This window comes from Lycium barbarum, chromosome 1, assembly GCF_019175385.1.
Source record: "Lycium barbarum isolate Lr01 chromosome 1, ASM1917538v2, whole genome shotgun sequence".
Taxonomy (NCBI): Eukaryota; Viridiplantae; Streptophyta; class Magnoliopsida; order Solanales; family Solanaceae; genus Lycium; species Lycium barbarum.
In genome coordinates, this window is record NC_083337.1 from 167,328,242 (window position 1) to 167,351,250 (window position 23,009).

Consider the following 23,009-nt stretch of genomic DNA (forward strand, 5'->3'; position numbering starts at 1 on the left):
TTAATTGTACGGAAAAGGTCCAAAAATACCCCTGAACTATTGAAAAAGGCTCATAAATACCCTCCTTCCACCTTTTGGTCTAAAAATACCCTTCCATCCACCTTTTAGGTCTAAAAATACCCTTAAGGTTTGTTTTTGGCTCAAATATACCCCTCAAACTAACAAGTTAAAATTAACTCTTTTAAAAAGCCAAATGGCAATTTGTAATTAGTCAATAATAAAATTCCGTAATTTAAAAAAAAAATACAAATTTTAAAAAAAAAATTGCCAATAATAAATTTCCAGTAATTTAAAATTCCAGATTTAAAAAAAAATTGCCAATAATAAAATTCCGTAATTTACATATTTTTTTTAAAAAAAATTGTGTGGAAACTTAAAAATTAAAAACTAAAAAATTTAAAAATATGAACGAAACTGTTTTTTTTTTTTTGCATTTCGTGAATTAATCAACGAAATATGTTTTTTTTTTGCATTTCACAAAAAAAAACATATTTCGTTGATTAATTCACAAAATGCAAAAAAAAATCAGTTTTGTTCATATTTTTTAATTTTTAAATTAAATAATATATGTGTCCAATCACAAAATGCCATTTGGCTTTTTAAAAGAGTTAACTTTAACTTTGTTAGTTTGAGGGGTATATTTGAGCCAAAAACAAACCTTAAGGGTATTTTTAGACCAAAAGGTGGAAGGAGGGTATTTATGAGCCTTTTTCAATAGTTCAGGGTATTTTTGGACCTTTTCCGTTAATTGTATCCTACTGTTCTCGTTTCATGATTTTATCACGAATCACAAAATCAATCTATCAAGGGCGAAGCTACTAAGGGTCTGTTTGGAAAGCCACCTGGTAAATGAAATTGGTGTAACTACTATTGTAATAATTGCACAACCTAGTAATTATGCAGTATAGTAATTACTATGGCATGTTTGTTTGTCATAATGTAATTACAAGCATATTGTTTGGTTGTACAAGTGTAACTACACAATTTGATTAAATTTTAAAAATTAAAGTTAATCATCAAAATTTAAAAGTTAATATTTGACAAATATGTGCCTTTATAAATGATAGTAAATTAGATATTTAAGATACATATTGTTTCTTGAAAATATATTAGTAATTAATAATCATATATTTGTAACTAATCATCTATATAATATTTTAATGTAATTAATTATACAAATTTAAAGCATAGATTTTGTAAGAATATCATGGACCTATGTTTGAGAAAAAAGATTCATATTTATAAATATAATTTCATAACATTATTCAAATGTTTGACAAAAAAATAAGTTATCAATTCTAATTGAAAAATGAATGACTTGCAATGTGAAATAACAAGTCAATACTACTTAAAAAAATTGTAACCGGAAATATAACATAAATTCAAAATTTAATTGTTTTTAACATAATACTCTTATGTCATATTTCAACATAACTTAAGTAATATAATTCAAAAGAAAAGGAAAACACAAGTCTGTAACCTCATTCAACAACAAATTTATACTTTAATGACATCAATCATCACATGCAAAGTTTGTTAACGACTCATTTAATCTAATATTAGAAGGTGTAGTTTCAAAAACTATAATAATGTGGTTACGCTAAATGAAGAAACTAAAGAAACATAAATAAGAAACAAAAAATACGATCAATTACATGAATTTACAAGAAGTAAAGGTTGGAAAATGAGAAGAAAGAAAATGAAATATAAATATATATATAAAAAAATATAATTAAAAGTAAAAATTTAAAATTAAAATAATAGAAATAAAAAATAAATTTAAAAGAAGATAAATTAAAATAATTAAAATAAAAAATAATTTTAAACGAAAAGAGATTAAAATAAAACAAAAACAAAAAAAGTAGATTAAAAAGTTGTCTTGTACAACAAGAACAACAACAACATACCCAGTGAAATCCCACGGTGTGGGGTCTGGGGATGGCAAAGTGTACGCAGACCTTACCCCTATCTCAGAAGATAGAGAGGTTATTTCCGAAAGACCCTCGGCTCAAGAGAAAACATGACGAGAAAAAGTTAGACAAGCACAAACAGTACAAAGCAAAACGGAAATGAAACTAATAAAAGCGACAAAAGCCATCATAAAGCAGTATGAGAAAAAGAAGCAGTAGCTAGCATAGATAAATACGATAATTGTGGTACAAGAAATGACTAATATTTGCAAGAATCAAAGGACAAGAAAATGAAGATCGAAACTGCGACTACTAGTATGACGGGATATGTAGGACTACCTACTAGCCTTCTACCCTAATCTAAGTCCTCCATAGCCTCCTATCTAAGGTCATGTCCTCGGTAAGCTGGAACTGCGCCATGTCCTGTCTAAGCACCTCTCCCCAATACTTCTTCGGCCTACCTCTACCTCTTCTGAAATCGTCCATAGCTATAACCTCTCACACCTCCGCACTAGGGCATCTGTGTCTCTCCTCTTCACATGCCCAAACCATCTCAGTCGCGCTTCCCGCATCTTGTCCTCCACCGATGCCACTCCCACCTTGTCTCGGATATATTTATTCCTAATCCTATCTCGCCTAGTGTGCCCACACATCCATCGCAACATTCTCATTTCAGCGACTTTCATCTTTTGAACGTGCGAGTTCTTAACTGCCCAGCACTCCACCCCATACAACAAAGTCGACCTCACTACCACTTTGTAGAACTTTCCTTTAAGCTTTGGTGGCACCTTCTTATCACACAGCACTCCTAAAGCGAGCCTCCATTTCATCCACCCTGCGCCAATACGATGTGTGACATCATCGTCAATATCCCGATCTCCTTGCACAATAGACCCAAGATACTTGAAATTCCCTTTCTTTTGGATAGCCTGGGTTCCAAGCCTCACTTCCACGCCAACCTTATGTGTCACATCACTAAACTTGCACTCCATGTACTCTGTCTTGGTCCTACTCAACTTGAATTCTTTAAACTCCAGAGTTTGTCTCCAAACCTCCAGCTTAGCATTCACTCCGTTGCGGGTCTCATCAATCAGTACTATGTCATCCGCGAATAACATGCACCATGGCACCTCACCTTGAATTTGTCGCGTCAAACTATCCATCACTAAGGCAAATAAAAATGGGCTAAGAGCTGATCCCTGATGTAACCCCATCTCCATTGGAAAGTGTTCCGAGTCTCCTGCCACTGCCCTTACCCTGGTCTTGGCTCCCTCATACATGTCCTTGATCGCCTTAATGTACGCCACAGGTACACCTCTAACCTCCAAGCATCTCCATAAAACCTCTCTTGGTACCTTGTCGTAAGCCTTTTCTAGGTCGATGAAAACCATGTATAAGTCTCTCTTTCTTTCCCTATACTGCTCCACCAGTCTCCTCATCAGATGAATGGCTTCTGTAGTCGAGTGCCCCGGCATGAATCCGAACTAGTTCTCTGAAATGGACACGCCTCTCCTCACCCTCATCTCCACCACCCTTTCCCATACTTTCATAGTGTGACTTAGCAGCTTGATACCTCTATAGTTGTTGCAATTTTGAATGTCGCCCTTGTTCTTAAACAAAGGAACCATCGTACTCCACCTCCATTCCTCGGGCATCTTCGTCGTCTTAAAAATGACATTAAACAACCCAGTCAGCCACTCCAAACCTTCCCTGTCTCACTCTTCCAAAACTCTCCAGGGATCTCGTCAGGCCCGGTCGCTCTTCCTCTATGCATCCTACGAACAACACCCTTAACCTCTTCTACCTTTATACTCCTACAATACCCAAAATCGCGACGTCTCTCGAAGTACTCCAAATCTCCCAACACAATGTCTCTGCCACCTTCCTCGTTCAAGAGTTTATGGAGAGGCGTGTCCATTTCAGAGAACTAGTTCTTAACCCCCTCTAACTTGGTAATTAGCTGGATAAACAAACATGTCAAACTGTGTGATTACACTCAATTCCAATTCCCTTGTGGCTTTCCAAATAGGTTAAATTTATATTAGAATTCGAAAAAATTCTGTAATTTTTATTCGTACCTAGTACGTAATTGTATTAAGAAAAATTATTAAATATATTTAAAAATTCAATTTAAAATATTATTACTAATACTTGATATTACTATTGTAAGATTCAAAGCTCATAAAGTTTAAATTCTGGGTTCGCATCCGATTATCACATACTTACTCATTGTTGTGTTAGAACTTTGGCTTCAGCAATTAATTGTATGGTCACAACGTGAATCTCAATATAAAAAGTGAATTCATATTTCCAATAACTATTGATTTTTCATATAGTATTTTCTTTCCAGCAGTAAATTCAAAGATATGGAATTCAATGCAGTCACAAGTAATAGCTGAGTTTTGACTGTTTAACTATTTATTTTATTTTTGTTTAAAATGTAAAGCCAACTATTTCTTATCGGTTAATCGTACATCCAACACTTGGAATTATATTGAAAAAATTTACTGAGAAATGTAGATTCACATGTCCTAAGATTGGAAAGTAACTCGGAGAGTTACTCTACTTAGTTACTGTCATTACAAGACAAAAATTATTGAGAAGAAAAAAAGAGTAGATAATCATGCATGCATCTACAGTTTTACCACATAAGGATTTTACTCATCTGTTCTGAAAATTGGTCATATAATTTCGTTAAAAAATTAAAAAATATTAGCAATATTATTCAAGAACAAGGTTGGGCACAAGTGGACAAGACCACGAGTTATTGAGTCACATGCCATTGCCCATTTTCGATACAGAAACAGCTCTTGGTTTACACAAATGCAATTTAATAATTGAGTGTACTCAGGTATTGATAATAAATGCAAAAATTACAAGCTATTTCTTCCAAAATTAAAAACAAGAGTACAAAACACAGCAAAACCAAAGAGTAAAACAATTAAGTAGAAACGAGGAAAAAATAACTAATAAAGATCGAAAATTACAAAAGTGCAGACGTTGGGATTCTCTGTTAAAAGCAGAGAGAATTTTATTCTCGCCATGAATGGAATATAAATTATATTTTGAAAACATCTTATCATGTTCTTTACTTGGCAAGGTCTGTGCATGTACAAAAAGATTCCACTTACTATGATCCTTTACTTAATTAATACTGAAAAAGATAAACATAATTTACTAATTATTCTTCACATATCACATGTGCTTCGGTAATTCAGTACATTTATGAGAGTTAACGTAACAATCAACTATACAAATAACTATATAAAACAAGCATAAATTAGGAACTGAGAAATTATAAATCAAAGATAAATAACAAATATAAATGATATAGTTAATCACACTGACAGTGTAAAGTTAAAAGTAAGAATAACTTTCAACGTTATTCTAATAGTATCAATCTGTAATGTCTTCATTCTAAGTACTTAGGTAAAACTATATGAATCACTTTTATTAATTTCGCTAATTTATTTTAATCACTGTGGTGTCCACATATATATATCGTGTGATTGTGTCCACTAAACTTTGAACGGATGAGAAGATATGATCTAGTAGTAAACTTTTTTGCTATCACTAGAATATAAATCTAATACATTTCATTTTAAATAAGTAATGAATCTAAATTAGTGAACTCAATATTTTCGGCTACCAAATATTATACCAAAACTCCGAATATAAAACTGCGTATGTTTTACAAAAATCACATAGACAAAATTAACTTTATGCCAGTAACAATAATTAAATAATTGACGATAAATCCACGAAACAAGACAAGAACAAGCAGAGAGATGCCATGAAGTAAGCATTCCACCAAACACCAACCTTTAACTTTATCCTTCCATATTTCCATGTCCCTACCTTCATTTCTCTTTTTCTCTTCCTTTTATTAATTTGACATCCTTCGTTTTCTTGTGCCATCATTCATTCTCTCAAACTCCAACAATTACTCATACACACAATGTGACTCAGTACTCTGTCATGGCAAACACATTCACAACGATTCCTTAAACCAAACCATAACAAAAAATGGCTACTCCCTTTCGTCCCCTTTTCTCTACTTTTCTCTCTGTTCTCTTCCTCTTACTTCACCTTGGCTGCTTCATCTTCCCCTCAAAAAAGCGAAAACTCTCTTCTCACAGCGATTTTTCACAACAACCACCAACGTCTCGTCTCAAAAACTCAACAACCGTCGCTATTTCCTCTTCTTGGTCTTACATTAAACGTATTTTCTCATCCAATAAACACGACCCAATACACAAAATCACTAGCCCAACTCACCATAACCCTTCAATCTCATCTCCATGCTCTTCCACTAGGTCCCTTCATAAACCTATTATCATACCAGAATCCGATATTTGCTCCGAACAATTATTCTTCCCATTAAGAAACGACATTTACCCTTGTACACTATGTGGTGAAGTATTCCAAAGCCCTATTCATCTAGAACAACACCAGTCCATTAAACATGCAATATCTGAGCTTATAGATGGTGATTCGGGTAATAACATAGTTCGAATCATTTTCCAAACGGGTTGGGTTGATAAGACCAAGAACCCGACTATCCATCGGATCTTAAAGATTCACAACGGTAAAAGGATTTTAACCCGTTTTGAAGAATACAGAGAATGTGTCAAGTTAGAAGCTAGTCGAAATGCTGTTGTTAAGAGGGATGAAAGGTGTATAGCTGATGGAAATGAGTTGTTAAGGTTTCATTGTACTACGTTCATGTGTGAGCTGGGACAAAATGGTAATTCTAGTATTTGTACACAACAGTACTGTAGTGTATGTGGAATTATTAAAAGTGGGTTCTCACATAAGATGGATGGGATCTCCATGCAACCTACGAGTTTGAGGGCACACGTGGCAGTACCTGAGGAGATCGTGGAGGAATTTGGGTTCATGAACGTGAAACGGGCTATGCTGGTGTGTCGGGTCATTGCGGGTCGGGTCGGATGTGACCCTGGTTATGTGAATAAAGAGGATCCCGGGTTTGATTCGTTGGTGGGTAGGGAAAATGGGGTCCACACGAGATTGGATGAAGAAGATGAGCTATTGGTATTTAATTCCAGGGCTGTACTTCCATGTTTTGTGATAGTGTATACTGCATGATTAATGATTGTGGTAATGTGCTGTGTGTTGTTAACATGAGATATTTGGTGTTGATTTTAAGTGTTACATTACTACTTTCATAGAGCATGTTTGAGAGAGTACGTTCAAAATTAGACTTTAAATTATACATGTATTGTCGGTGTAAATAATTGTTCATGCTATTGAGTCCTTCAATATGTGATATTTAAGATTCCATTTCTTAAAAGTAAGGCGCTTACTTGCTAGAACAAGTAAGATACTTGCTAGAACAAGTAATAGTGACTTGATGGTATAAATATTTTTAAAATTGGAACGCACATAACTTAAACTTTTTAAGATATATAATTTATTTTATTTGAATTGATTATTTTACAATCATACAAGGTTCAAATCGAAAATCGTGGATTTTTATCCTGCTGATCCACCACTGATATCTTTAAAAATCTTCACCGACATCCTCAATTCATTGATTTAGATTAAAAGAATCTATGTTTGTAGATTTTCTTATTTTTTTTATTTGGCAAAAAGTCTGACTGCATAGTAGTGGCTAATTTAAAATCGTGTACCATAGTCCATATTGTAGCCACTTAGACATTGTACAAATCCTCTGTATATTAAGACTTAAGTTTGTACTTGTCTGCAAAATAATTATCTTTATATTATTGAGAGGGTATCCTATATAGCTAGCAAGAGTTTGATTAGCATATGTAAACATCAGAATTTATTTGGACAAGATTTTAACTGATCAGTGTATTGACATTATAGAATATGGTTTTTGAAGGATTAGAGCAAGGGTAAAATTGTGGTAGAATTCTACCATATGACTTTTGGGATGACTTCTTGTATAAGGTTGTGTTTTAATTAATTCATTGAACTTTAAATAATGAAGTTTGAGAGTACAGGTATAGTAATGGGATCACATGGTTTGTAGTATAGTGGGATAATCGTGACTCATATTTGCACGAGGACGTGCCTAAATATGCTGTAAAGCTAGGGGGTGGTGCAAACTTTTGGACATCATTTTAGGCAATTAAGGAGGAAGAATTAGGTGTCCATCATCATTAGAAATCTGCATATTTTTGGATAAACAATGTGATCTGTGATGATCTGTAAGTCTGTTACAGAGAGAGATCCTTCTAAAGTGTTTCTTTTTCATTCCTCTAATGTGATGCATAGGCCATAGCGTGCTACTATGTTAAATAATACCCGACCGTATGCTGTCTTATACATTATGGTCAAAGGCTTCTCGTTGTACAAAACAGGAATATAATCTTTCGGAAACATAATTATCACACGTTAGAAATGCAATGACAGTAGCTTATTATCTACCAAAATTCCTGTCTAACTGTTCTAATTTAACCCCTTGTGTTATGCCAAATTGCCAACCAGATTACAATTACTCAGCTATAAGTGGATTCAATATTTAAGTTTGATACATGCGCCTTTTAAGGTTTTCAGTATTGAATTTTTTGTATTTGTAAAACTATGGGTTCAGATCTAATATATATTTAAATTTTAAGACATAATCCCTAGTTTTGTCTTCTCAAAAATTTATTGCCGGTTCTTATAAAATTCACAATAGAACTGAGTCTTTCAGCTCGGTCTTTGCTAGTCTGAAAACGAAAAGGAAACATAATAAAAACCAATTCTTAATCGTTTTATATGTGTGGTAAAAGATGATAAGCTATTTAATAAGGTAAGAAAGTTGTATTTACTTATGTTCAAATATGAATGCATGATTTTTGTTTTACAGTAAGGAGGTTTGGCACATGAGTAATAATCAATCCTTTATGACTTAATCGTAAAGTTTTAAAACTCTAAAAGCACAATAATAAATATCTATTTGGGTTTTGGGGGGTGGGGAGTGCGGGGGGGGGGGGGGGGTGTGGAATTACTATGAGAATTGAGTTAAACAGTATGAGATGGTTCCCACTTCCCACAGTTTAAGATGAGCCTACTTCCTGACCGAGGAGAACAATCCGCAAGTTATGCCAAACCTCGTGCATCTAATAGCCAATATTTCTCTCCTTAGGCTGTTATGAATAAGTTAGTTCTCAAATCTATGTGCTTTCTTCAGTGTCCTTGTAATTTTTGTGTTGCTACTAGCTACTTAGATATGTGGAAATTGTAGGTTTTTGTAATTCTAATTTAAGACGGCACAGCTTAGATTTAAGTTTTTGAGAAAATAAATACTTCCTCCATTTAATTTACGTGAGGTTTAAAGAGAGTGATTCCTTTCTTAATTTAAAAATAATATAATTTAAAATTTTCATTTTATTGGAAAGTTTTAATAGGCTTATAGGCACATAAATATTATGGCATGTTTAAAATGGTAGTTCTAAAAATTTCATTTTTCCATATAAACTTTTACTATACTTTATCATACTTAAATTAAGTAATTTATACTCCCTACGTCCTAATTAAGTGTGTTACTTTCTGTTTTGGTATATCCCAAAAGAGTGTCTCCTCCTGTGTTTAGTAAGTTCTTCAATTCCAACATTCTATATGGAAAGTTTAAGATCATAAGATTTAAATGACTATACATATCTTTAATTTAAGAACATAAGATTCAATTTTTTTTTTATTATTAAATTTCGTGTCCGGTCAAACTTTTAAATATTTAAATTGGGACCGAGGGAGCTAGTAAGCAATATTTAGATATTAGAATAACACATTTAAGGAATGTTACCAGTCTCAAAAAAAAAAAAAAACAACACATTTAAGGATTCATTGCCACAAGCCATCAGGGACGGAGCCAGGATTCCAACGAAGGGTGTTCATATTTTAGGACAGGGGATGTGTGAGCGATAGTTTGCACACCCTTAGCCGCTAGGCTATCCTTCGTTTCTATGTCAAGGTTGTTCATTACTAGTATATATCCACAAAATTCTATATTTATCATAGGCATTCGATAATTTTTTCCGACGAAGGGTGTTCATATGAACACCCTTCAATGGGTGTGGCTCCGCCACTGCAAGCCATCAGTGATGTACGCAGGATTTTTCGTAAGCGGTGTCACATTTTAAACTGAGAATAATTAAATAAAACACTATAACGTCATATTAAAAAAAAAACACACACACACAATATAAATAAAACATAACTCCCGTATATTACTTGAACTCTTCTCAATGAATATTCATTTTTTGAAATGTATTACTTGAACCCTTTCTATCAAATATTTCCTTGCTGAATGTCTTCAAGAAAGACACTGTGATCCAACTGGCTCAAGGTCATGTTAACTTCTGAGAGGTCCCCCGGTTCTAATCTTGACAAGCCACCTTTTTTATATGAAGCAAAAATTTTTTAAAACAGCAAAATGAAGATGCCGAGTTTCAAACTTACGACCTTTAGAACAAAATTGAGGGACCTGACCAAGCGAGCTGCACGGCTATACATGTCAAGCAGAGTCATTTCATTCTATTTATTTTCATTTTTCTTTCTGGCTTCTAACTATTCATACATATTTAGTAAAAAAAAGCCGACGAAGTATTGTTACGTGACACCCCTCAATCCGCCCCTGCAACCCATAATCTGAAAATAAAGTAAAAACCAAAAAGAAAAGAAAAAAGATTGAATGAATGATAACTCAATGTCGAACCACAACTCATAAAATTGATTGGGCTTTTAACAATATATTAGGGCGGTCGGCCCAAATATTTCAAAAGCCCAAAACGAATACAGGACGTGTAAGCCGTAATCCAGCCCATCTTGAACATGTGCAAAACCGGCCATCTTGTCATCGCATAAAGTTTGAACATGGTCCTCCATTGATACGTGTTTCTCCAGTGCAGTATTAATTGTTGTTGAAGAAACAACAATATTTTATTAGTAACAAAATGTTTGACTAATTGTGAAGCTTTTGCCTCGATTTCAGTTCCGTATAAACCCAAATTCAACTCCCCTGGAATCCCGCTTTATGATCAACCATAAATTCAGCTTCATTCACCATTAATTAGACTTATTAAAATATCTTATTATGCTTACACTGACCATGTTGTCTTCCAATGTATATGGTTTTCTCAGATCCACGCTTCCCATTAGCTTTGCGTACTCTTCAAAAAGCTTTCTATTACTATTTCTCTTCTCACGTCTTTTACGTGACCTTTTTTGCTGTACCCAGGTGCTTCAACCATTGTACGCTACCTATATTTACGATTTGGTGTTGCTTTAATATATTGTGAACAGAATATTTTAGCTGGTATTCTTATATTTAGTGACTGAAATTGGACAATAATTTTTGACAATACAAGACTTTCGTTCTTGATCGCTATCTGGAAGCTTTGGAAGAATTAAGGGTATGCTGTTTAGTGTTGTATATTCTCGTTTTGTATTTACAAAAGCATTTGCTTTAAACCTGTTTCAGTGGTTTAATTTTTCATTTAAAGATGATTTAGGCGTAGATATAGGGTTAATTAGGAATTGGGAAGAAGTTAAGTTTGGTTTGTGTTAGCTATTCAGATTGTATATGTGTTTTAAGTTAGTGTTTTCTAATAGCTGTTTCATTTATTTTTTATGACATGGGAACCCGCAGTCGCTACCCTTCGGGTGCGCACAGGGTAAACTCAGCTCCTCTGTAATAGCTCGCAAACCATACAGGAGAGATAACCCGCACTAGGCAAGCCTTGTGCGACGAGCTTGACCCAGAAGGCAAATCCCTTGCTGTTGTAGGCAGGGGGTTTCGAACCTGAGACCTCCATTATGAAAGCCCCATGCTCAACCAACTGAGCCACCCTTGCGGGTAAAATAATAGCTGTTTCATTTGCAAAGATTGCATCTTTTCTCATTTCTGCTTAACTTTAAATGTTCTCTTGGCTGAAGATGCAGGGCTTAAACCTTTCTTCCCGTTTTTGCTTCGTTGGGAAGATAAGAATTGACCCTTTAGTAGCATTTTCTTATGGAAAAAAAAATTATACTGAGTTTTAGAGAAACCTCTAACTATACGTGAAAGGATATATTATTAATATCCGAATGAAATGGACTTGTGTAGATGGATAGATAGGATTCATATAGCCTATCTTATCTAATTTGTGATTGAGGGTAGTTGATTCATTGATCAAATGATGGGTTCTCCATAGGTTAGCAGTTAATCAAATTCAGTTAACGAAAAGAAAATAGCATTGAAATCGATTTTTATTGACCAACCAGAATTGCCTTCCATGATCTATAACTGCCTCAAGATGTCCAATAAATATACATTATTGGACCTTTTGAATAACAATCAAGAAGATCTTATGAAAATTGAACATTTTCGTTGAAGATATAAAACAGATATTGGGCATTTTAGAAAAATATCTCGTGGGTGTTCCATCTAACTCGAATGCACGGTTTTATACAATTAGCTGCACTTATGAGTACTTTTACTGGTGTAGCAGACTGCTGATTGATTTTAGCTGTTGTAAATGCAATTGAAATCTCTTTCTGTGCATGTTGGACCTTTATGTATCGATGTTGAAATTGTTTCCTTGTTTTCTTTCTTGATTAAAGGTCGATTCAATGTCCTCTGCGGTTAAGTTGGAATCAGTTATCTGTCACAACGGTGAGTTGCCAGATTATACATCTGTAAATGGGCAGGTGGCATCTGCCAAAAGATTAAATGTGGTACGCAAAATCCTTGACGGATTGCGTAGACAAGGGGAATGGTCGGCTATCAAGACATCAATTGGTGCAGTTCGAAGAGTAGCTAGTGGCAGGTTTTGTGCTGTTCAACTCTCTACCAGAAATTTCTCCCTTTCTCTAATTTTGCTTTCATGGATGTTACTGTTCTTTTCTTGAATAAGAGATACTCATTAGGGGAACTTCATGGTTTATATGATAGATATGTTAAATTTAGTCAAAATTACTGTAATCCTGTTTTGGAATCTTCATCTTGCCTTTTAAATAGGTCTTTTTGAGTATGCTAAAGATCAACTAATGGGTAATTGTTTAGGTGCTAGCTATCATTCAACTTATCATCATTACAAATTATTAACCTTCTAAATACAGTGGAGTAGTGTGGATGCATAAGCTTTGGAATGTTTCTCAGAACTGCTCCCCAGTTAGATCCATATACTTTTGATGTTTTCCAGCTGGACGAGGCGAGGGCCTGATATTTTCCGAAGAGTGATAAGCAAATGAATTATAATAACCTATTCTCTCATGTCACAGGTATTCCAAAAGTAATCGAGATGTGGATATGGAAGAAAAAAGGGAACATGGATCTGGAAGAAAATCTGGACCTCTTTTGTCTGGAACTGCATATTGCCTTTCTTCTTGTTGCATGATAATGCTGAACAAAGTTGTCCTTTCAAGTTATTCGTTCAATGCTGGGATCTCATTGATGTTTTACCAGGTATTCTCTACTTATGATTGACCATCTTTTCCATCCTTAGGAATAACCATTATGCATGTTATATCATTTGCCCATTTTGATCTCCATGTGGAAACTTTTGGTTCATCCATTTGCCAACATCCTTTTCAACCTTGATTTTGACAATCTCCTAATATATCCATTACATTCTTTCCTGAGTACCAGGAACTTGCTGTCTGCAGATGTTATTTTATGAAAACTAATTCCACTTATACTTCTCGCAGAATCTTATCAGTACTCTTATAGTTGTTATATTGGGTTGCTCTGGAGCAGTTACAGTGGAGAAGCCCAATTGGAAGCTAATTAAAGTTTGGATCCCCGTGAATTTGATCTTCATTGGCATGCTTGTTTCAGGCATGTATAGGTAATATCTGTTATGTCTAAGCTCACCATAGATTTATTTATGATTAGCGGTACATCATTATGCCAATGAAATTTACTTGTTCACCTTTTCAGTTTGAAATACATAAATATTGCAATGGTGACAATTCTGAAGAATGTGACAAATATTTTAACAGCAATAGGAGAATTGTATATTTTTGGGAAGCGGCAGAATCAGAAAGTGTGGACGGCCATGTTTGTTATGGTATGTTTATGTTATTCATCTATACAATGTAAATTTAGTTGTTAGAGGGATCACATCCTCAAGAAGTATGGTCTTTGTAATTCTCATGCTGTATATCCAGTCATCACAGTCCATGTCAGATCATGGGAGAACTTGGTATACTAAACCTATAAGCATTTACTTCCCTGATTTTAGTTAGATGACAGTTACATATACCTCATTTTTTTTCTGTGTTAAAATGATGTAACATTTAATTCAGAGCCACAAAATTTGACTTCACTGTTCAACTTTTCATTTTATTTTCGTAAAGGCCAAAATAGAACTCGGTCTGGGCTTCCCACTCACTGAATGATAATTTGATTCTGTCGTATATAAACTAATTTACGCTTTCCCCTTCTCCCTCCTCCTCCCCGTCCCAGGGAAAAGAAAACTTTTATTGGCAGTCTCATCATTGATGTTAATATCTTCTTGCTTTCAGATTATCTCTGCTATATCTGGAGGTATAACAGACCTCTCATTTGACGCTACGGGGTATGCCTGGCAATCAGCTAATTGCATTCTCACTGCAAGCTACTCAGTATGTACTTTCTGCTTGCCTCTGTTCTTCATCTTGATTGCTCGTACGAAGATGCACAGAAATTTGCTCTGACTTCTTTGAATTATAAGAAAAACATAAATTTAAACCTTGAATCATATAACAAGTCAAACTTCAAAGTATATGCTTTCATTTCCCTAATCTGTTGATGTTCATTGGGCATCACATTTCAACAGCTCACATTACGACGTGTCATGGACAGAGCAAAGCAATTTACAAAATCTGGATCTCTTAATGAAGTTTCAATGGTGTTACTGAACAATGGGATATCTATACCTTTTGCTGTCGTCTTGATGTTCCTGTTCCATGAATGGAGTTACGTTATTAATGCGTAAGTGTCACATTACAGTTTTGTGCACATCCCAACAGTCTCCTCTTTTTCTTTTTAGTCCTTCACTTTGGGTTCCCAAAAGAATATTGCAGTTTCAAATCTTTCTTGTTTCATTTGCAGGGATGTAATTAAGATACCTATGTTTTGGGTTGCTGCAACAGCGAGTGGACTTCTTGGGTTAGCCATTAGCTTCACATCTATGTGGTTTTTGAAACAAACTGGGCCAACCACCTACAGGTGATTTATACTGGCTTAAAATCACTTGGGGATTGCATCATGAACTACTTTAGCATTTGCATGGTTTATATGATCTGCTAGTTTGTGGACGAACAAGAAATGGACCCAAATTAGCACTTTGGCATGGATTTGGTTCTTCGTTGATATTTGACATGCATTTTGTTTACTAACTTTTCTCCATATACTTACATTGTAAGAGGACTGGAGAAAAGGTGAAATAGCTAGATATGTTTGCTATATTTTAATGCTGCTATTATTTTTCGTTGGCGGTTAACCGACATTACAACGGAAGAAGGGAAATGGAGCAAAGCTACCTGAATGGGACCTTTATTTTTATTATTACTAACTATTAAAGATCTAATTGAAGTTTGTAGTAGGGAGGAGTAAGATGCATTATTGAATTTCAAATTTTCTTGATTTAGGGGTATATTTGACAGTTAAAGACTTTGCTATATCTCTTCATTAATTAATCCTATACTCTCTCCTCTTCACAGTCTTGTGGGTTCCTTAAACAAGATTCCCATTTCTATTGCTGGCCTTTTAGTGTTCAAGGTTCCACTCAGTATTCCCAATTTATTCAGCATACTTTTCGGTAATGTGAACAATCCCAGATTCTATTCTTGAAAATTTAAGGAAATTCTCTTGTTGATTTGTGCCTGACTGAAATTTTGCAAAGCTTTCAGGTCTTCTTGCTGGAGTACTATTTGCCAGGGCTAAGATGTCTTGACTCCATGCTATACTTGGGTCATAGATAAGTGATTTGCATCCTTGAAAATCAAACGGCCCGGCATATCTATCAATAAAAACTCTAAATACACTACACCAAGGGATTCACACAAATTTCCCTATACAAGTCATTTGTAGGCAGTAGTGTCCGTCAGAGGCTCATTCAAGTGAAATGGAGCATCTATCAATTTTGGTTTTTGTGAGAGTAATTATTCAATTCAGTCATCTGAACATCTTTTTCTTTTTCTGGAATATGATCAAAATACTTCAAAAAGATACATATACTGTAGAAAGGGATAAAAGAATTCCCAATGGGATTAATGAAAATATTATAATTGTATCACTTCGAGTTGTTTGATTTATGTTTAATGATAGGCATCAGAAAGATGATTGCTGAGCTAAACTTTCAGAAGCTTAGTGTCCTGGGAGAATATACGTTGCTCAAATGCCTGTATGACAAAAAATGTTCTAGACAATTAAGTCATTTTTCTGGTGTTTGTTTTTCGGAAAATACTTTTCAGCAAAAGGATTTTTTTTTTTTTTTTTTTTTGGGACTCACATCACCATTGAGTGGAGGTCATTTTTACAAATATCAACTAGTATTTAATCTATACCATCGCTCCAACTAATACTTTGACATAACTGTCACTCGTCAAATCCCCTTAACTAGTAAAATTTTATAGTAAGCATCTTACTTGAGGAATTTTGAAATCAATATAGGACATATAGTGAGTCAACAAAATCTAAACGCCCCTCAAACATTTTCCTAAGTATGACATGAAAGTACTTCTATTAATTGGAAATTCAATTAAACAAATTCTGAAGAAAAATAATCTACAAATCTCTGCCTTGGAGACTAATTAGTTATTCGAGGAGGCGGCCCGCTTACCACTACAATCCGGTCCTGCCACAGGACATAATGCGATCCTATTTTTAAGACATATAACAGAAATGTTTAACGGTTGCTAACGAGAAAAGTTTTTTTTTTTTTTTTCAATTATATAAAACAATAGTCGGTATTAAATACACCAACAAACAACTAATAATAACTCAAATGTGTATTCGTTACTGATTTTAATTCTATGGTAAAAATGTTTGATAAAGAACACCTTTCCTACAATGATAGTCACTCAATTTCTTTAAAGTATCGAAATATTTTCTCCTCCGGTTGATACATGGACGTGGGTATCCGAGTTGGTTCGGGTTTTACAAATATCAAATTAAATAAATTGTCTCGGGTTTTTTAATTTATAACTAAACCAAACAAATCCAAATCAATAAAAGTCAGGTTATTTTCTGGAAAAGTCTTCATACAACACACTAACTTTTACTTCAATATTTATTTAGTCCTAGTAAATACAACTAGATAATTAAGGTGTTTGTTAAGAAAATAACACAAAATGTCATAATCTAAAAATACTAAATCATGCTAAAATAAGTATGACTAATAAGTATTAATTACATGACAAAGCAAAAAATAAAATTAACTTATGCACTTTCACTCTCTAAACCAATTATGCAAAATTAAAGAGTAGATATACAACATTATCGTTATTCCTAGTGTTAGAATTGAATTTCTTTTGTTAGCATTAGTATTGAGTTGGTTTTGGTTTAGACTTTATTTGAGACTTACTAACATCTATGGGCTATAAAACCTATTAACATTCAAAATTCTAAGTCCAAGCTTGAAACAATATGTTGAAAGACAAAAACTATGAAAATATTTAAGAAATATTTATAGATTTCATTACCAATAAATATTTTTATGTATAAAATATTTTTTAAAATTGAATACATGTATTAATGTTGGATGGGTTTGGTTCGGTTTGACTTTTTTTTGTTAAAACCAAATCGAACCAATTATGATTGGGTTTTTTTCTTCAAAATCAAACCAAGTCAAACCAAATCACTAGTAGGGTTTTTTTCTCAATTTGATTCGAATTATCGACTTAGTGCGATTTGTCGGTTTTCTATGTACACCCCTACATGGACGCAATGGCAGATTTTCTTTAGTAAAAAGTGTTAGGGTTTGTCCTAAATTTATTTCCTTATTTGAATTTTACCATAATTGTTTTTTTACTTCAAAAAGGTTTCTTGGTGGAAAAGTTTTTTTTTTTTTTTTTGTGGAAAAGGATTCTACCATGTCTGTACTTTTTTTAGAGGAGAAGTTTTGGACTTTTATAAATAGGATATCTTCTCTTCTCATAAACAACATAATAACATCCACAATGTAGTCATTAAAGAGTATTATTTAGGGGAAAATTATTCTCTCAATAGTTTTTTATGCTTTTTCATATTAGTTTTTCAATATATTGGTCAATTGACCAAACCATATCATAATATTATGCCTTTTTAATGTATTTTTATTTGTTATCTGATTTATCACCGTCAAGGTTTTGCAATTGTTAATTTCGATATGACGTCCTGATTATTTCGATCCCAACAAAAAGATGTGATCCGAATCAAATTATTACTTCGTAATGTTGGTCCATATAAACATTATTTCTCTAAAATATATATACACAACAGGTGACACCACTTAAAAATAATATAAAGTAAATACTGATTCGAAACGAGAAGTAAAGCCTTAAAAGTGTTGGCGTGACAAACCGAAAGCACAACTTACAAGCCGTCTATTTTCGGCACTGCTTGCACAAAATCAGGCTACTTTATATACTCGAAATTTTAGGAGTAATGAATAAGACCATTTGAAGTCTATAGAAAGAAGACAAATGGAACTAAAGTGTACTATTCAATACATACAATGCTCTTGAGCAAACAGCCTTGCTAATCTATTGAAATATGGCCATTTGGAACTTCATCTTTTTGCTTCTTTTCTCCTTTCTTCACCAAGAAAACGTTCATAAACTAAACCTTGCACGTAAAAGGTGCACGTAAGAACAAGCTAAAGATAAATTGATGAAATTTAAGAAGAAAATCCCACTAGGAGTTGTCTGGAAATACTAGAGAACAAGAAAAAACAAATTAAAAGAAGCCGCTGAAAAGATCTATCTCTTCACATTTTAAACTCATGAACGAGCTGTTCACACTGAACACTTGCGAAGAGGGTTTGAATGAAAGAAACAAAAACACAAATAAAATTCAAATATATGAATCGACATGTAAAAGTTCTTAATGTTATCGATGAGTTTTGGTATATTATTTATCTCCTTTTTCAGCTTACCGCTTCCAGCTTAATTACTTCTTTAAATTAATTATCTGTTGTTTAAATTAACTTGATATAGTTTAATTTTTTTTCTTACATTGTATAAAAGTTAAAAAGGAAACTCCTATTTGCTGCCGATCGATGCAATATTTCTCCACGGAATGCTGCTCAAGCAGTACGTTTTAGCATACATGAAATATTTTGCATTTTGTCATACAATGTGGAGTTGCATGGTTGAACGCTAAACATGGTACTAATTTTTTTTAAATTAAACACTCCACTTAACAAGCTAAGAAACTCTTGGTTAACTCTAAGATGATACATCTTCATAAGATTTAAGTTAATATATACTAATATAATGCAAAATTATTAGGCATGACAATGTAATTTGAACTTGTAGTACTACTTATTATGGGTGCAGTACATTTCTTCGTGGAATGAAAGTTATGTCTTTGCCTCATGTGATATATGATATATTTTGAATTGTAAAATAAAGTGGAGTTGTATGGTTGAACGTAACATTGAACAAACAGCTCCTATTTAACTTCTAAATTAACAGGATTTAGTTTTTCATTAAAAAAAAAATTAAGTTATATATATATACACTCACACTAATAATGTAAAAAAGAAAAATTAATCTATAAGAGCTTATCATAGTAAGAATCAAACAAGGACCTAATTCCACGTCCAAACTATTAAAGTGACATTAAGAATGGCACGGAATATATGATGAATCATATTTAAAATGCATCATTATCATTTTTAAGTAACACGTTTAATGCATGCATCATCAGTGCAAAAACTAGAAGGCCACAACCTAGCAAGTAGTATACGAAGAATTGGCCTGATGAGAAGCTAATTAATATTGTGATAATCCTGTTTTTCCCTTCCCGTTCAACTTAAAAAGACAAAGCTTTCCTTAACGAAAATCTTAAAAATAACGAAAAACAGATTGCAACCATAAAAGACAGAAACAAAGACGAAAAAAGGGATAAAAAGCGGAGTATGATTTGACAATGATATACAGGACTACATGTACTCCAACAATTACGCTAGGAACTCAGAAACCGAAAACACGATCAATGCCATAATAATTAAACATTCTAAGAAACCCGACTCGATCATGATAATCCATGATTTGAAGGAGAAAAAACAGTATATAACAGTCTATCCCACGATAACTTTATAGTAAATCTCCCATTTCTACGTACAATGTAACATTAATTAAATCAAAATAAGGTTTTGTTAAATGGGCTTCCTTGAGAGAATTGAGAAATTGAAACCATCTCCATCGAATCAACTTCATTGTTTCCTCCAAACGAACCTTGATGATTCATCTGCATCCCCGTATTATTCATACTTCCACATCCGAAGCACTCCGGATAATTAGGCACCAAAGAACCATCTAGAAGGTACGACAGATAAAGGTCATGAGGATAATGCTGAGAATAATCAGGCATGTAATTCCTAACCTCGTTCGTAACCCTTTTTGTTGTAGTGTAACTCTCAACATTACACATAGCCAGTGAATTTTCACTAAAGGAATTCAAGGCAGTAGAAGAGCTCGATGAATTCTTGTCGAAAAGATCCTGAGTCACTTTAGTCTCCATGGAGTCAATGGCTTTAGTACCATTAATATTATTATTTCCGAATAAACTTTGCATGAAGTTCATTTCTTCATCATATGTTTGATGAGTGATCAAAGACGGAGAATCATCGTCAGAATATGGTGGGGAGGCATTGGTGGTGGTACTTTGACTTGCAGTGACCGTGGTGACGGTGGAACTGCAACCTCCACCACCATTATTGACACCGCAACCGTAAAATAAGGTGGCGGTGGGGGGAGAATTATCGTCGTTCATGAAGTACTTGCTTCTAATATAATCTTGTAGAACGGTGGGGCGATATGATTTCCGTTCACATTGGCCATCAGCTTGTTGATTTTTTCTATTCTTATTTCTCCTTGAATTTTGTCTTCTTTTAGTGGCATTCCAGTGATTCTTGATTGCATTTTCAGTCCTTCCAGGAATTCTCTTTGCAATTTCTGCCCATTTGTTTCCAAGTTGCTTGTGTGATTCCACTAACAACAACTCTTCTTCTTCACTCCATGTATCTTTCTATAAGTAAAACAAATAAATAAGATAAATGAGAATGAATAAATAATAAAAATCATGAGAATGAGGAGAAAAGATGTTCATGATTTACAAGAAATCTATTTTTAATTGTTTTTTTTTTTATTGAGGTGGACTCACTTTTATAACAAATGTTGATGCCTTGTCAAAGAAAAGTTTCAGAGTCACGTGAAAATGGAGTATTGAAATCAGTCAAACAGTGTGAGAAGAATGAAATAAATATAGAAAACAAACCCTAAAAATATCTTTTTTGAAGGAAATCCTTGTGACAAAAGGTAAGAACATACAAATTAACCGATTAAGCATATTGAAAAAAGACATCTCCCAAAACTGACCATTCTGGTCCAAGATTTAAAAAAATTGAGAAAAAGTCTTCACACATATGAAGTTCTATAGGTTCTAGTCCTTGAAAAAAAAACTTTAAAAGGTTTTCTAATAAAAGGACCATTCATTGCCAAAAATAAAACAACAAAAGGCCTTGAAATTAGTCTTTGAGAAATTATTAGGTACACATGTATCAGATAAAATAAAGTCATGTACTCCATAAATCTGTGTCATTAAACATCATTTCTCAAAATCTATAGCAAATCTCTGTTCATAGATAAACTAATTTGCAGATATCTAGAGAAAACGAGATATAGAAATAAGTATAATTAGGGAAGTACTAGAAAAAATTAAAAAAAGAAAATTATCAAATTAAAAGACGAGAAAATTGAAAGTATAACAATTATATAAGAGAAGGCAAAAAAAACCTTGATATCTGGACGTAGATGATTATGCCATCTCTCTCTACACTGTTTTCCTGCTCTTGCTTCCATTTTCTCAGCAATTTGTGCCCATTTTCTTACTCCAAATTGTTTTACCAACCTAAGTAGTTTCCTTCATAATCCAAAAAATAATAATTGTAGAACACCTTAATTATAAATAAATTCTTCCATTGGTTTAATTTTAAAAAAAATAAATGAACAAAACTACTAGAACTAACAAAAAGAAACTTCATGTTTTTTTGGACAAGTATAGTACGTACCTGTCTTCTTCATCAGTCCACTGACCCTTGATCAAATAGTTTGTTGTTGAGGTACCTTCTTTTGCATTTTTCCCACTCACTTTTTTATTTTTTTCATGACCAAATAAGCCATTTTCTTGTTCATTGATAAAAAACCCTTCCATAAAACTTGGCTCTGGCAGATTTGGCCAAGAAATCCCATTTGCATGGGTACTACTAATACTGCTACTTTCATTTGCACCAAGAAAATGAGAAAATTCACAAAATCCATTTTCATGAAAAGTTCTTTCGTTACTATTTCTTTGAGGAAAATAATTTTCATGACTCAACAAAAACCTATCTATAGCTGTTAATGGAGGATGATTTTTTGGTAAATCTTGATAGGGATGAAAAGCACTTTCTCCTTCCATGGAAGAGGAAAAAAAGGAATGTTTTGAGCCAAAAAAATTGCTTTGAACAAAAGGAAAGTGTGTGAGTTTTCTTCTTGGTTTGGAAGATATGGATATAACAATAGCTAAATTAAAGAGCTTATAATGTTGTGGCTATGCAAAGAACTGAGGGCTAATGCCAGCCGTTGATCTTAAGTAAAACCCATCCGAGGGCTTAGAAAGGAGGTGTGAGTGTAACTCCTGAGCTTCCTCTTAGTGAAAGAAATTAAAGGTGGGAGAGATTAGTGGTGTAGTCAATAAATTCTCATTATTGTATCATTATTTAGTTAATTTTTTTTTTAGTTGTAACTAATTCATTTAGCATTTACTTTTTGTTTTACCAATACTCAGGAGATGCTAAAATATCAATTCTAAGGACACTAGTATATACATCTGGCCGGAGCTAAATAAATATGCAGATTTCTTGGAAAATAAAAGACATAAACATGAAGAAGAGAATTGTTAATTTGGAAAGA

The 23,009-nt window shown here is 33.5% G+C and overlaps 3 protein-coding genes across 7 annotated transcripts; 2 read left to right on the forward strand and 1 right to left on the reverse strand.

The window, feature by feature from the left end:
- Positions 1 to 5,778: 5,778 nt before the first annotated feature.
- LOC132606072 (uncharacterized) lies at positions 5,779 to 7,202 on the forward strand. Its single transcript, XM_060319400.1, has one exon. The coding sequence runs from the start codon at positions 5,937 to 5,939 to the stop codon at positions 7,017 to 7,019; it is 1,083 nt and encodes a 360-aa protein (XP_060175383.1). The 5' UTR covers positions 5,779 to 5,936; the 3' UTR covers positions 7,020 to 7,202.
- Positions 7,203 to 10,748: 3,546 nt separating this feature from the next.
- LOC132606076 (GDP-mannose transporter GONST2-like) lies at positions 10,749 to 16,144 on the forward strand. Of its 5 annotated transcripts, none has more exons than XM_060319409.1 (10): positions 10,749 to 11,121; positions 12,486 to 12,691; positions 13,146 to 13,329; positions 13,572 to 13,711; positions 13,804 to 13,933; positions 14,391 to 14,489; positions 14,684 to 14,838; positions 14,959 to 15,075; positions 15,570 to 15,667; positions 15,759 to 16,144. In XM_060319409.1, exons 1-10 carry the CDS (start codon positions 10,978 to 10,980, stop codon positions 15,800 to 15,802), a joined length of 1,317 nt encoding a protein of 438 aa, XP_060175392.1. In that variant the 5' UTR covers positions 10,749 to 10,977; the 3' UTR covers positions 15,803 to 16,144. The 5 variants fall into 5 exon arrangements, with proteins under 5 accessions (XP_060175392.1, XP_060175398.1, XP_060175405.1 ...); XM_060319415.1 differs by having other exon boundaries at positions 10,750 to 11,296; XM_060319422.1 differs by having other exon boundaries at positions 10,750 to 11,135.
- Positions 16,145 to 19,967: 3,823 nt separating this feature from the next.
- LOC132626448 (transcription factor MYB119-like) lies at positions 19,968 to 22,581 on the reverse strand. Its single transcript, XM_060341320.1, has 3 exons — positions 22,127 to 22,581; positions 21,852 to 21,978; positions 19,968 to 21,084 (listed from the first exon to the last, which is right to left on the reverse strand). The coding sequence occupies exons 1-3, from the start codon at positions 22,513 to 22,515 to the stop codon at positions 20,197 to 20,199; spliced, it is 1,404 nt and encodes a 467-aa protein (XP_060197303.1). The 5' UTR covers positions 22,516 to 22,581; the 3' UTR covers positions 19,968 to 20,196.
- Positions 22,582 to 23,009: the final 428 nt, after the last annotated feature.